Source organism: Centroberyx gerrardi, chromosome 18, assembly GCF_048128805.1.
Source record: "Centroberyx gerrardi isolate f3 chromosome 18, fCenGer3.hap1.cur.20231027, whole genome shotgun sequence".
Taxonomy (NCBI): Eukaryota; Metazoa; Chordata; class Actinopteri; order Beryciformes; family Berycidae; genus Centroberyx; species Centroberyx gerrardi.
The window spans coordinates 16,374,590-16,390,611 of record NC_136014.1 but is presented as its reverse complement, the minus strand read 5'-3'; the positions used below and the strand labels follow the sequence as shown (position 1 = coordinate 16,390,611).

Sequence of the window (16,022 nt, the reverse complement as noted above, 5' to 3'; positions counted from 1 at the left end):
AAAATTATGAAAAAAGCTTTGCAAATATTAGACAAAGGCTTACACGCAGCCTCCCATAAAACCTCACTATAATTATGAATAGAGGCAGTAATCTACATATATTCAATGAGGCCTGAGAAAAAGAATATACTGCTGCAAATCTGATGAATCTTAACCCTCTGTGGGAGAATTGCCTAATGGAGTGTGTGTTGGAGCCAGCGTCCCATGCCCTCTATCAGCCAGGGTGTCACTACGATGCAGGACAGGTGGGGGGGCAAGAGTTCATTGATGGATCTTGTTTGACACACCACCTATTTTTTGTGTTGTTTTTTTTTCCTTCTTGTGGGCGAGTGTGGGGACTGCGGAGCGTCAGTTGTCAACACAATACACAGAGGTACAGTCAGAGCCCGGGTGTACTGGGGATTCCCTGTCACAACGTGAGGTCCTGGGCTACAGAGGGGACGAGCCTCTTCGGTTTCCAGCGCTGTACACAAATTAATAAATTAATCAACCATACAAAATTAACTACTTTCTTTCCTTCAAACGCAGTAGAAAACCCAGATTGTGTCCTGAATAACCATACAGGGAAATGGGAATATGGAAAGTTCTTCACTTGTAAATGAAGCATGGCATGGCGTCCAATGTCAAAAGAGAAAATAACTCTCAAAGACTTCCTGGAATTGTAAAGACAGAACAATTGATAAATAGCTTCATGTGGCAGACGATATCAGGGGGCTGCTGGTATTTGATGGTGCAAGGTTTCTATTAGCAAGCCGTGCGTTACTTGTGACAGTGCTCACTATTGCTCCAGCGTAACTGTGTGTGACCACGCCATTTGATGTCATGAGTGGACGAGTTTTGACATATTATGTCATCAAACAGGGCATGAGTGAGCCATGCTGTGGTTCCCCTGAGTTTGGCGCTTTAATGACATTATCATCAAGACTGCCTGCCATTTCCTGTGTAGCAAATAACCCCATAACATACACAAGCCACATAATGGCAAAATAAATGGGTCACAGGCCTTCTCTCCCTTGTTTTCCACACATTTGTATGTATATGACCCCATTTACACTTAACATTTCATGCAATTTGTATCCAGATTGTATCCGGATGCAATTTATCCACATTACATTTACATTTTTTATCAAAAATAATGTCTTCGGCAGCCGGGTAGAAATCCGATTGCGCTTTCCCTCGCAATATGCAAATTCGTCTTCCTGAATGTAGACCTACTTTTTAACCATCCTTCCTGTGTATTAGCTAACTCAAAGATGTCCGCAACGGTTTAATTTGTACTCCAGCCGTGAGTCTCATCCATATCCAACTGATGGGTTTTCGCCTGTAGCCTGACAGTGTTTGCTTCCTCAGCTCCACTCAGATCAAAACAAATCTGCGCACTATTTCTCTTTTCTGGTTACACTGGGGATGGAATATTTTGGGAGGAGTACAGAGATTACATATGTGGCTTGGAGAAACATTTCCATTTACACTTGGCCAACTTGCGGCCACAATGCGTCTCAAACCACCTCCCGAGGTGGTTTACACAATCGGCTTTTAATCTGTCCCCAATGCGTCTTGGGCCATTTACGCCTCGATTTTTATGTGGGTAAGTGCGATCAGATTGCTATCCGAACACTCAATACGTATTTTAATGCCAGGTGTAAATGGGGTCCAAGTGTGCAGGTGGGTGTGTGAGAGAGAGAAGGGGGGTGAAAGAAAGAAACACGAAGCAAATCCAGACAAGTGTAGGCATGCATGTGTGAGAGTTCCTATGTATGTGTGAATGAAGTGCACGGTTCAGAGGCGTTCACTCACAGCCCTCTCAGTAAACCATGTCCATCTGTTTGTGGCAATGACCAAATCCCCTGCTGTCTTTAAGGTTTCTTTTTCTCACCACACTCTCACCTCCCCTCAAGTGCGTGGATGAGGTGAGAGGGAGAAAGCCCAAGCTGTCATCACAGCTTAGATCAGTGCCCTTCCTCCTCCCCCGCTGCCTCCAAACCCCTTGCCCTCCACCCAAACCCCTGGCAGAGTATTATGCAACTTCAAAAACAAGGTCACGGAATATCCAGAGAGGAATCAAACAAGAGTAGAGAGCAGGAAAAGGAATGAAAGATCCCCTTCCTCCTCCCTCTTTCTTCCTGCTCTCCTTGCAGTGTATGAGTCAGCAGGAGGTCAGTCCGCTGGACTAAGGAAGCCTCCAGCACAGAACACGCACACATACACACACGCACAAACACATGCACAGACACAACATACATACATAGACATACAGATGTTCACAACGTGACAGCAGTTACCCTGAGACACAGGCAGCAGGAGAGCTCATTGTTTCTACAAGACATGGCCCATAGCGTGTGTGTGTGTGTATGCATGCATGCGTATGTGTATGTTTGCATGTGTGTGTGTGTGTGTGTGTGCGCGCGCGCAAATGTAAGTGTGTTCATTCAGGCTGCTTCACTGTGTATCCGCTAATCACCACCAGTTGTGATCAAATTGTCAAAACAAGGCATCCTTCTCCTTGAGTGAGGAACTTTATTCTGACCTCTTCTTTGTCATGCATTATTAATAAGGCTTCTGGTTAAGGAACTGGCCCTGGTGAGCAGAACAGACGTCACACATTACTGCTGCATTTGCATTGGGGATTAACAACACCAACCACTGCAAAGGGGAAGACAGCCATTTGTAAGTGTGACTTAGAAATGGGAAGCAATCTAAAACAGTGATTCTCAACCTTTTTCATATCAAGGACCCCTAGTTTAGTGCACATTAGGGCCACGGACCCCCATTTGATGAGATTTTGTCTCTCTGACCCAAATCTGGGAATATTTTTTATTGTTAGATATGATTTTGTCCAGAATTCCAAGACTATCTGCATTGTAGGTAGAGACATAACAGTGACACTATAACCAAAATAGTCTATATTTCTTCTACATTCTCTAATTGTGTTTAAATGAAATAATACTTAAGTTTGCTGGGGACCACCAGGAGTCCTTGAGGTGGTCCCCAGCAAACTTAAGTATTATTTCATACGTCCACACGTTGAGAGCCACTGATCTAAAGGACTATTGTGAAGTCTACACTGCATGCTAAGGTAATGAGTGACAACTGTATTTCCCTTGTCCTTCCATCGCCACACTTCACTGCGCTTAGCGAGAGAGAGGGGAGGTGTGATGTGGCCAAGTACAATATATGATCAACCTTACATACAGTCTTCATACATTATGTCACTATGATTCATCTAAGCACACACACACACAAAGCAACACAAATCAGCTAATTGCTACTTGCCTTGGTTACTTACTGCAGACAGTAATGCTTGTGTCAGCTTGCAGCCACTTCTTGTGTGATGAAGGTTTGCAAAGCCTGTCTGCTCGTCATATCCACACAGCAAAAATCGTCAGTGTTAATTCAACTCTGACAATGTAAAGATCAACGCTATGTCACTGTCTATATCAGTCCACACCCATCAGAGTTAATAAAACACTTTTGATAGTTTTGAGCACCTGCCCCAGAGCCATATCAGCTCCATGAGTGAACAAACAAGTCTCCAATCAACACTTGTCAACTCAAAATAATTGTCACTGAAAAATCAACACTTATTAACACTGGAAAATTTGCTGTGCAGGGGCTATGTCCTCCTATGTATGTTTCTCTTTTACTGCCATCCATTTGTATGGCCATGTCATTACGTGTTAATGGGCTTTCCTCTGATGCTACAGCGGAGTAGAGAGACGGGGGCTGTGGTGGAGAGAACAGGGGAACCATTTGATGTTTGCCAGTTGAAAGAATAAGCCTTCCTTTGGGTTGTGCTTTCCACAGAGGCATGCTGGGATTGAAAGAGCGCTTGCCCAGGGCTAAAGGGGATTTTTGGTGGGCGTCACACATCCAATTACCTCGGTAGCATCACAGAAATCCACAGAGAATACACACACAAACATGCAGACACACACACACACACACACACACATATGCGCGTACATGCACCCACACACTTGCGCACACACCCCCACACACGCATGTACACACTCACAGATACCCGCTGCAGGAGGCTCTCACCGCAGAGGGGCTGCAGCCAAATTTCAGTATTCGGCTGCTGCTAGATCAGTTGCTGAGGAATTCATGAATATTATCAACATGTGTTGATGTGTGGCTCATGATATAAATATGGATAGCAATATGGAAACACCACGTAGGTTCCACCTCTTTGGAGTGCATTATTAATGCATTCAGAAAAGCTATTACTGAATTTGCATGGGCTGTTCTGATGAGCCAAGAGGACCTGCGGATCCATTAATACGATGGAGTTTATTGGTGCATTTTAAAGCTGTTGTGAAGTCTTCTCTTCTGTTCTGTGACAAAAGCTGGGATTTTTAAGCTGCTTTTATGTCTTCACCACCAAACTTTAATAATTAAGTGGTCCGTATCAGCACACAAAACACGTAGGACTACCAAACCAAACTCATTTAAAACATAACACCCTGAAATTAATGCATACTGAATTTTTCACTCCTACCTTCATAGGTTAATAACTTTAATATTTCCTCTTTCCTTAAAACAGAGGCCCCAAGGCCAATGGGAAATCATATTTCACTAGCCATTACTATAGAATCGATTTTGTGGTATACTTCTAATTATACAAGATTCGTCACTTTCCTTAATACCAGGATGAAATGGCCTGGAGCACCATTTCTCTTTTATTGAAGCTGATAAATCTCTGACATCTATGTAGTGAACGGAGCTAACTTGCCTCTCCCACTAGAAGGGAAATTGCTGTACATTTGGTGAATAAACCTAACATATAACACATTTGAACTCAGTTGTGGGTATTTAAAAAAAGTTTTTTTGGCAGAGTGGGAGTACTGATGATGAGTTTTTGCCTTACCTCTGATCTTAAAGAATAAGTTCAGAGTGATGACCTTTTCAAAGGACCCTCAGTATTTTATCCTGCCAGCACTACACATAGGGATGGGAGGTTTTGGCAGCATGACAAAACCAATAGTTAAGATATCACTTTCTTCAAAATAACTTGGAAAGCTGTTTTAATTTTCTTGCCACCCACCTTGGGGTCTAAACCCAGTCTTTGAAAAACAGTGTCCAGGAAAAGTGCTCCAAACAAACAGAAGCAGCATATGTATTCAGTGAGCAAATACAAGTGTTCTTGAGATCTCAAGGACTGGCAGAGCAGTCCCCAAACAAACAACTATAGATCTGCTATTGACCTGCAATTTCAAACAATCAACCTTACCCCAAATTGAGCTTGGAGGATAAAATCCATGGTGAGCGTGGCAGTTGGCTTAAGAAAAAGGAGGCCAATGATGCGCTTAGCACAGAGACCTTTGATTACAACCCAAGAGCAGACGGTTGCAAACTCTGCTCCCACATATTTTAGCAACCTTCTCAAGGTAATCGTGCTGATAAAGGGTCACTGAAGAGGTCTAACCAACTCGTTCCTTATTATCAAGATGTCTTAGGTCGCTCTTTGAAGTATTTGATACACACCCAGAACCAAAAGAGTAATGAAATGGTGGGAAAGGAAAGGAGCGATGTAGGCAGAGAAGGAAATGCGGAGGAAAAGAGGAGAGGAGGTCAGCCCAAGCTGTGAATTTGGCATTTGAGGCACCAGTCAGGCTCCAGTCATTTTCATACAAAACGGACTGACGTCATTCTCAAGTACGACTGCCAAAGAGGAGTGTGTGTGTGTGTGTGTGCTGCGTGTGAGTTTGTGTGTGTGCAGAGAGAGGAGAAATTGTTTTCAATGTCCTGCACCATTATGTTGTGCACATTGTAAAATGTATCCCTCCATTGATTCACTCTTTTAATTGAATTTCTCTGTTTTCTATTCTATTCCATTAGCCCTGACTTTCTGTCACTGTGGCACAAATGGACATGACACATCCCAGTTTGCTTATTTCTGTATTGACTCACAGTGTCACAAAGAGTATGACAAGATGAGATGAGATGAAACTCTAATGAGGAAATATATCAGATATCCAATGCGTATACCATACACTAGTAATTTAGAATTAATTAGTAATTAGACTGCAACTGATGTGTTTATGAGCAAAGTATGCATTTGGTAAAGCCTCATGTTAAGTGCCTCATTGTTATAATGTAAACTCAAAACCCAATGAGTTGACGTGCCAATCAAACAAAACATTTGCATAAAAAACATAACAGCATCTAACTCAAAGAAAAAGAAAACCGTGCCATGAATAGTTAATGTAAGCTTTTGTTGAGGCTAGGGGAAAAGGAACTAAATCAAGCGAGAATTTCACTGAAGGCGAAAAGCGTGGGCTGATTCTTCCTCTGTTTGTGGTGAGAGAGATGCTTTCCAAAAGGAAGCACACCTCTTACTGCGCAGACATGTACAGCAGTGGAATCAGGCCAGGTCATGGGCAAGAGAATTGGATTGCTGATATTGAATGCCAAAGCTCGAATCTCAATGAGAATCCACCAGACAGACTGTAAGGAGAGTCGGGCAAAACAGCGAGAGGGTTTTTTCTTTTTTTTTCCTTTCCCTGATGCTGGACTCATTTGACTATTTTCTGATACCAGTATTATTCTCAGCTGCTGTTGCCTGACTATATATTATTTCCATTAAGTAATTCTTAAACCTACATGGCTATATCTCCAGGTAAAATGACTATGAACTAGGCAGAGGACAGACAATCAGAAGAGCTCAAACATCTCCTGTATTAATGTTAGTGAAATCTCAGTGGAGACGTGCTTTGACTGCTCCTGACAACTCTACTCGCTTTGCCATAGGACACCATTAACTGGCAGTGTACGGCTTGAGGTTATCCCCATGGGTGCAACAGCCTCTGGGATATGCCGCTGTCTGGGAGCAGAGAAGACGAGACGCTAAAGAGATTAGCTACTACATTGTGAATTACTGTTAGAAGAATAAGGTTTCAGAGACCATTGAGAGATACACAGAAACACAAATAATAAAAAAGAAAGGCTCAGTTCCTCAGGCGGATATCCCTTTATAGAGGGTACGAGGTTGAGCGGGTGTAAAAGAAAGTGTCAAAGCACACGTAACGACTGCATCACATGTTCACCGACACTTTATGAGGCACGTTCGGCGTCCATGAACACTCTGGCTCAGACGGGCTGATGTGTGAACGCAGTGATAAATCACATTGCTGAATTAACATCTCAGCAAAGTGTTGGCCTAGATAGATGAAAAAGTACACACGCACACAGAAACGAGAGCACATGCTCACACACACGCACGCACACACACTCGCGCACAAACTGCGAGTTGGATCTGTGGTGAATTTGAAAGTGCCTCTGCAGAGCCGCAACGCAGCTCTCCACAGTCCACAAAGCCTCGGTCTCCTATAGCGAGTAGGGGAATGACTACATCCGAGAACAGAGGCATGTACAGTGTGGATGTGCGTGTGTGTGTGTTTTTCTCACTGCCTGTATGTGCGTGTGTGTGTGTGGGCGGAGGGTTGATATGACAGTAGTAGTGTGCGGGGGTGTATGTATGTGCAGGCCCCCTGCTGTCTGGATGGTTCGGCGTTGGGTTTTGAAGCTGGGAGACGACTGAAGGCGTCATTGTCAACACATTTACCTCGCCACTGTTCCTGCTTGTCAGAGCGGCTTAAGCATTATTCACTACAAAGATAAGTAGGCCCCTTCCTGCAGTTGCCTCACAGCAATGAAATGGTGGTGATTTTTGAAGAGACACATTCAGTCCCCCCCCCCCCCCCCCCCCCCCCCGACAATCTCATCTGCTCTCATGCACAATTGTAAGGCTGCTGCAAGGAGCTTTCGTTTCTGCAATCACTTCACATTTGTTTCAGCGATTGATTTCCTGGCATGTGAGGGGAAGGAGAGAATGAGCGAGTGGGTAGGCAGCGAAGGAGGGAGGGAAGGAGCGAGCGAGCGAGCGAGGGAGGGGAACGGGGAACGGGGAAGTCAGGGGACGTGCAATGCCAGGCTCGCATACTGTCACCATGACAACAGACATCACTTCACAGGAGCAGCACTTAGGATGCCTGTGTGGGCTGGAGTGACATAGTTGAAGGTTGGCATTAGCCTCTTGTGGGTGCCGCATCGGACCAATCCTCTCCTGGCGTGCTTTTTGCTTTATTTCTTCCTCAGCGCTGCTAAAAGGCGCCCTGTTGCTCTTGTCAGCTACCTATTGGGATTGCTGTGTGATTTGTACTCTATGTGTGGAAATGCAGGTCCTGCCAGTTTGGTTTAACAAAGACAACTCAATTGACAGAAATGCGTAATAGAAGACAGTAGGAGACAGATTCATATTCAATGAGCTCCTTTCATCATTTACGTCACTTTGAAGCTTGTTAGCATGTATTATTCTCTGTGATTTTCAGTGGTGCCAATCATGGAAATGAAAACTCTGGCTATGGCTACAGGTAAATGGATTCAGCTTATCCAGCTGTTCATTAAGGAAAATCAGTGGAGTAGCCTAGCCAACTGATTATCGATCAGCAGAAAATCTAACACATTATTATCATTATAGGGGTTTAAGCCTGTAGGGCTGAAACCCTGTTGTTTTTGTTAGGATTCTTCTTCTTCATCTGCCATAAAATGATCTGTAGGCCTAACTCAGAGACCATAAGTCCTAGAGCAACGAAATTCGGTGGATTGGTTTCAAATCTCTCCCACTACTCAGGCAACAAAAATGACTTGGCCAGATTGGCCAGATGGTGGCGCTATAAGAAGAAAATGTATAACTCTTGAACTGTAAGGTCTAGAATCATTTTTTCCCTCAGATTCATGGCTCAAGCCAAATCCATTATGCATACGAGATTTCATTTCTGCCTTGATAGTTTTCCCGACATTTTGAATTTCATGCAAATCAATCAATCCAAACCTTTTGGCTGTGCTGCACAAATTAAGTTGATGTCGAAGACACACAAACAGGAAGTGAGGCGTAATTCCTAAATGCTTGATGCTACAGCAACCAAACTTCAGATACATATTTGGGATGGACCCCAAAGTGTGACAGACCATATTTGCTCATGCTCAATAGCGCCACCTTGAGGCCAACATTACAATAGCAACAGTTAAAATTTCTCCTACAAAGTTGACTCAGTCTCCACCAACGTTTATACACAGCATGATTGAGCTGCCACTATCGTGGCTATTTTCAGATGTTTTATACTCAGAACTGTTTGGCCTTGACACATGAATAAAGTTGCCTACTAGAATTTTGAAACACTTGGCTGTGACACACAAAAGAACTTGATGGCGAAGACGCACAAACAGGAAAGGAGGCATACTGGATTTCCTAAATGCTTAATTCTAGACCATACAAACTTCACACAGGCCTACCTGTTTCTGAGAGGCCCCAGAGTGCTGAACAGAACCACCATCAGAACAAACTGGCAATTTCAAATGGCAATAAGTCAGGTACCACCTCACCTGCAGTTGCAGGACTGTCACCGAAATGCTCTATTGTTGAGATGTAGAACTTTTCCATAATGATGAATCAAGCTTATATTCTCATAGTCAAATCACCATGGGCTTGGACCCCAATAATGGCCACTTGCAGTTATATTTATTATTGTTGTTGTATTAATATTGTTGCAAATTTAAACTGCTATTTTCTAAGATAAGAGATCTGAAAAATCAGAAACAAAGGAAGGTGACATACCAGCACACAGAGAATATGTTGTTTCTTTTTAGAAAACATCAGAGACAAAACAGAAAAGAATTGCTGAAATGACTGAAGGCTGCACATTCTGACTCAGACACCATCAGCAGCCTTGGTGTCTGAGAGTACGACAAAGTAGAAATCGTGGCTTCATTTAGGGAGTAGAAGTCATTGGACTTGAACCATGTGTCTGTCACCTTAAGGAAATTAACACTATTTGAAAAAATGAAATCACTGCAGATAAAACACTTACTGCTGAACAACCTAACATTATGAAGACCAAACTTGACATCAGGAGGTAAATCTTGATCTAGACTATCAGGATGACAAATGGGCACTTTATTAAACTTTCATTGAAGACAAAGGGACAAATAACACTTCTGGCTCAATCCAGGCCTTCTCTAGATGTAATCACATATAAAGAAATTACTTTTGATCCTAAATGCACTGGGATACTAGCTTGATGTCTAGTCATGCAATGTAGTGTGGATGTCTTTGTTTGTGTGTGTAGTCATCATCATTACCATCATCATTACAACATTAATAATAACAACATTATTATGCAATATGAAAATATCAAGCACCCCTCAAGGAAATGAATGTCTGACTGAATGAATGAATGATTGAATGAATGAAGCCCAAGTACTGTACAGTGAAAGACAAGTAGCTTTGGGGATGCTGGGCTTAACAGTTGAAGCAGCCAGGTTACAATAAGCTTCTTTGGTCCGCAGTGGGGATTTGGCCTGGAATGATCCAGAGGTGAATTGTGTTCGTGAACCCATTCAAATCCTCACAGGAGAAGGAGAAGAGTATTGCAGCTGTTCATGATGCTGATGCATGCAAAGTAGCAAATGCTAAATTATACTCAGTTTTTCAGTTTTGAAAGCACATCATCAAGAAAAATATTGCGCTCCCTGAACATCCCTGCTGCCTCTCAGTTGAGTATGACTCTATCTTGGCTCTGAAATATGCATAAGGACTTGTGCGTATAGCATACATGATTATAAGGAGGAAAATGTATTTTTACAACCTTGGAAAAGTGACTACACTCTTCAGACAACTTTCTTCAGCTGCAAAGTTGGCCATGCTCTTCACATTAATCCTGATCAAAATACTACTGTGCAAGCATGTCAATCAAACAGGATAGCATGTTGCTGTCCCTTCTGGTTCAAATCCCTGTGGAATTTTAATGGAAATGCTCACTTTCTGTATAGATGACACTGTGGGAGTTGACACCGCTGCTCAAGTCCCTGCTACCACCCCCATGCTCACAGTTCCACTTCCCTTTTTGCCAGCTGCCAAACTATACACAGCTGCATCCTTCCAAATAGGCAAAGTGGGCAGAGAGGGGGCAAAATCAAGAGTGGCATCACTCTTCAGACAAACAGTACACCCCCCATCCCCAACATCCCACCTCACGAAAACACATGGCCTCTCGCTAACCAACGGGTCACAGAGATTCAATTAATTTGAATTGGTTATTCTTGGACAGAGCATGAAGTCCAGTTTCCAAACTCCAGCACACTGTTAAAACAGCCGTTTCACCAATTTTTCTGAAATTTAAGTTTGATTTGACTAAGAATGTTCAACACAGCGGGGATACTTTAACTGCGCTAGTACTGACTTTAAGTTCAAACATTAATTTTACAGTGTATATTCAGTGGCAGTCTCAGAGGACCAGGTCCAAAGAGAACTGACATTCGGCATGATTAAGTCGGTGCTATCTGCAGCCCCACCCAGGGGTGTATAGTAATCCCCAATGGGCACTGCACACACTTCCACTGCAACAAATTACCTCTGCTGCGAGGTACCCAGCTGAATATCCTCATCCGCCTCTGATTGAAGCATATATAGATGTCCATCCTCTTATTCTCAAGGGAAAAGAGTGAGAGGGAGTAGGAGGGAGAGCAAGAGAGACAGAGACAGAGAGAGAGAGAGACAGAGAGAGAGGGGTAGAAGCAGAAGAGAGAGAGTTACCCGCTGTCTCATTACGGTGGGAAATGTGAGGGTCCCGATCCAAGGGAATGATGAAGGACTCTGTGGAGGAGGCCTCTGAGAACCAACAAAGACGGCTTTAGTTTCACTGGCAGAATGCATTTGCATAGCTTAGAAGCCAAAGCGTCTGAACCGGGGCTCATGAAAAGAAACCCAAGGAATTGCTCGGACTTCAATGCAAACGAGAGAGAGAGAGAGAGAGAGAGAGGGGGAGAGAGAGGGGGAGGGAGAGAGGGAGTGAGAAGAGAGATAGGAGAGAAGCAGTAGGAACTTTTCGCTTCTCTTCAGTGGCATAGCACAAAACGAGATCAGGAAAATCTCTACATCCCATGGAGGTTGTCGCCGACTGACTTTGATGCAAAGAGAACATACTGAAGGCGGTACATCTCCAGATAAAGTAACAACCAGCAAAACATTTCCGTGGTATCATAAGAGTCATGTTCCATTCCAGGCTTTTGATATTATTATTTAGTGCACTTTGGTTGGGTGTCAGCAACATTTGAAATGAATGCCATTTGAGAATTTTTAGGGGGTTGCAGCTACTGCTGGAGATGAGGGGCATTTCAGCCGCCATGACGGAGGAGCAGCTATTGGCTTATTGTACCTCTTGAGAGCAACATAGAGATGAGCAGAGGTTGAGATAATAGTGCAATCTCCCGAAAGAAGGGTAGGCTTATGTGTGTGTGTGTGTGTGTGTGTGTGTGTGTGTGTGTGTGTACATTTGTGTGTGAGGGAGAAAGTGATGAGAGAAAGAGACACACACTCAGAGGAATGGAGAAAAAAAAGGGAAAGAGAAAGGCAGGAGGAGAGAGAAAGAGAGAGAGAGAGAGAGAGAGACAGTGGAGCAGATGTTGTACTGTAGTGGTGTCTCTCTTTTCCTCTGTGGCCTGCAGTCATGGAGGGATAACTAACCTTCATCAATCCTCTTTAACGACTCTGGCGGCACCACTTAACACACTAGTATGTGATTTCTTCATCACTAGATCATCATTCCACCATCTATAGTCAGTGGCAATGACACATACCAATGCTTGCAAAAAAAACAAAAGAACATTGAAACTGCCTCAATGATCTGCTTTTTGATGTCATCTGCGTCAATTTGGAAATTTGGGAGGGGAGCTGATAGGTGGGTGCTTTAAAAGCAGCAAAAGGGAGATGATGAAATCTGGTGATAGAAAGCAGCTTACAGAGGCTAAAGAAACTACGCATGAATAGCTGTTATTGAAATGCATTTCACTGCGCAACATTTAGAGAAAATCCTACACTTTATGGCATTTAATGGTACTGACTTCAAGGATATGACTGGTGCAAAGCATTAATGTCCAACCCTATTCAAAAGCCTGTTGTGAAATGCCACTTCTTAAAAGCCTCTAGCAGCACTGTCTATTATCCTTTCTCAATCCTCATCTTATTCAAACACACTTCCACTGCATTATATACCTGTGATGTCCCTTCATATGTCAAGTGCAAACAATGGTATAGCCAACACCACATGCATGCTAATGTTTTGCTCCTATCAATAATAAATGTTGACTTTGAACCCTGGCAATAAATTGCCATCCAGACCAGCTCCCTGGAGACGTCTTGTGCTGCTGCTTCTGCTTTAAACATGAGACATATACTTCGCCACAGGCTCCTCACAATGTAAGGGACCGACTGTGATATGCAAGCTTTAGTTCACAAACATTAAAGACTTTTGCCACAAGCGACTGCAATGGATTAGTATCATCTATGTAAATTGCTGGGCAAGTGTTGTGTTTCCTCAACAAGAGCTCAATTGGGAGGGTTAATGTGTTTCTCTAGAGGGTAGTCCCTCAAGTCTTGTTTGGTTTAGCAGTTGCAACCCCCACCATCTATCCATCTATTTATCTATCTATCTATCTATCTATCTATCTATCTATCTATCTATCTATTTATCTATCTCACAGGATATTGCAGTGCATGTGACATAATGGCTTTTATGAGAATATTCCATGTGTTTTCTATCTGTCTGTCTGTCTGTCTGTCTGTTTATCTATCTATCTATCTATCTATCTTTAAGGCACACAATATCTCAATACCCATGAACGTGGGAGGCAAGTCACTACAAATGAGACTATCCACGGCCCTTTCCCTGTCAAGCCACTGGCCCAGAATGCACAGCAGCAGCAGCAAGGCAGGCAGACAGATGTAAATCTTTAGTACAGCACACTTACTGTAGAATAGGGGGGAATGGTGAAGAAAGGGGGGGGGGGGGGGGGGGGTGAGTGTGCCCAGGGGAATCTCAGGCAGGTCAACATCTAGCCCCAACCCTACACACACTCACACACACACTCACAACACACACACACACACTCACACACACGCACACACAGTCAAATGCTCAAACAATTCCATCTGTTCCATCTCCCTGCCTCTTCAGTCTAGGGCTGCTGCTGCTGCTAAGCCCACTACTAGACGTGTAACTATATCATAACACCGCAATGTGCATTATGGGATATGATTTCTTTTAATGAGCTGCTTGCGTCTTGATATACATATATGGGCAGCTTGCTTATGCCAAGAAACTGTGGCTTTGATCTGACATTCATGTGATGAATTTTGATGGCTAGTAGCATCACGGCCCGAATCCTTTGGATGTATCTCAGAGAAACTGATTTAGTCGATACGGATATCGAATCCAGTAAATATGATTTTAGAGATGTCAATCTTTGATGAGAGGCTTTGCCCTGGGGCTCATTGCATAATTGGAAGAATTCACTCAACCCAAACAACACACGAAAATGTTACATTGCATAATGGATAGGTAAGAGTTTTGAAGACAAGGTGAAATCAATAATTATACACTATGCATTTTTAGATGCTATTTACGATGGCATACCCATCTTTGCAACAGGTGTTAGAGAGGGGAAAGTGCAGCTACGTGAGCATGACAAGAACAGTCATGCAGCTGCTCAGCAACGCACTATAATTTCATCTATTCTTCTATTCACCTCTTCCATCTTGAACAAAAGAATAGATGAAATTATAGTGCAGCACAGGGCAGCTGTAGCAGCATGACTGTTGCTCACAGTAACCCTTCGTTGCTACATCATCACGTACCGCCGCACACACACACACACAGATCATGGCGAGGCAGATCTGTTTGGTGCTTGGCAAAGGTCTCTGTCACACCATCCCATGTCTCTGCTTGACCTCACAGTCTCCCAGCGCGGCCTTCGCTTTGGTCAGTGTCGCTGTCACCCGTGGGTCAGGGCCGCGTTCCCTAAGGTTTCTTCCTTTCCTAATGTTAGTGCACATGAATCATTTCCTCACAGTGCTGCTGCTGCTGCTGCTTTTGCTTCTGAAAGGATGACGACTCGTATGAGACATCATCGGTGCCACTGGTTGCACAAGCAGACAGGCTAAGAGACAGAAATGTGTGTCCATTGTAAGTGTGTGTGTGTGTGTGTGTGTGTGTGTGAGAGAGAGAGAGAGAGAGAGAGAGAGAGAGACAGACAGATATAAAGATAGATCGAGATGGGCAGATAGATCCACCACACATGAAAATCATTCATGACTGTGCATACTAAGCGCCAATACTCAGCAGAATATGGTCTTTATAATGGCGTTCAGAAGACACTTGGCCTAATATAAGGCAAGTGCCATGGCGACCTTCTGTGAATCTGTGAATGATAATTAGCAAATTATGCATAGCGACCAGTCTGAGAGGCTAGACTGGCTTCAAGACGAATCTACCAGGATCCAGTGCAATAATCTATGAATGTAGCCTACTAAATTTAGCCTGCTCACCGACCATCATGAGTGATGGATTGGATGACAAAAGGGCTGTGCATGATTGGCTACACAAGCGATTTACTGTATAACCTCAGGGTTGCTGAGAACATTTGGAGCCTCTCACTCAAACATGACATTCAGACCTGGCATGTCACCCATATACACATTGATATTCCATCGTTTTATGATAGGACTGTGTGCTTTTGGAAGGAGGAGGAGGCAAATTATGAGCGGCCACTATTTTACAAGGTCATGATCACATTCGTCTCAGCAGGAGCAAATTGCATATACTCACCATACACTCCTTGGCAACGGATGCCCTCCACAAACAGCGCCAGCAGCCCCAAAACACAGATAATTAGATCCATCCTTTTCACGTTAATCTCAACATATCCAGCTCTCAATGGCAAGAAGTCCTTTCCGGGGCGGTGGAACTGGGGTGCATAGAAACAGCACCGCTCCGATCCGCGCGTCGATTAATTTAGTCTCAGTATTCACTGTAAAGGTATTTATGGGGCGCACAAGGCAAAGCGCGATTTTTTTTCTTCACCCGGTCAAAAGTGAGTCAGTGACAAACGATTGTTATTTCGATGGCATGTACTCAAATGCGGAGCGGTCGCGGCTACAGAGACGCCGCGGAGGAGACGGGGGAGGC

The 16,022-nt window shown here is 43.6% G+C and overlaps 1 protein-coding gene across 1 annotated transcript in view; it reads right to left on the bottom strand.

Annotated features, from left to right (window-relative positions):
* LOC139915419 (MAM domain-containing glycosylphosphatidylinositol anchor protein 2) overlaps positions 1-15,735 on the bottom strand; it is a 143,447-nt gene extending 127,712 nt beyond the window's left edge. Inside the window, exon 1 of the mRNA XM_071904051.2 lies at positions 15,663-15,735. Coding sequence (XP_071760152.1) covers positions 15,663-15,735 — 73 coding nt within the window. The remainder of the gene's footprint in view (positions 1-15,662) is intronic.
* Positions 15,736-16,022: the final 287 nt, after the last annotated feature.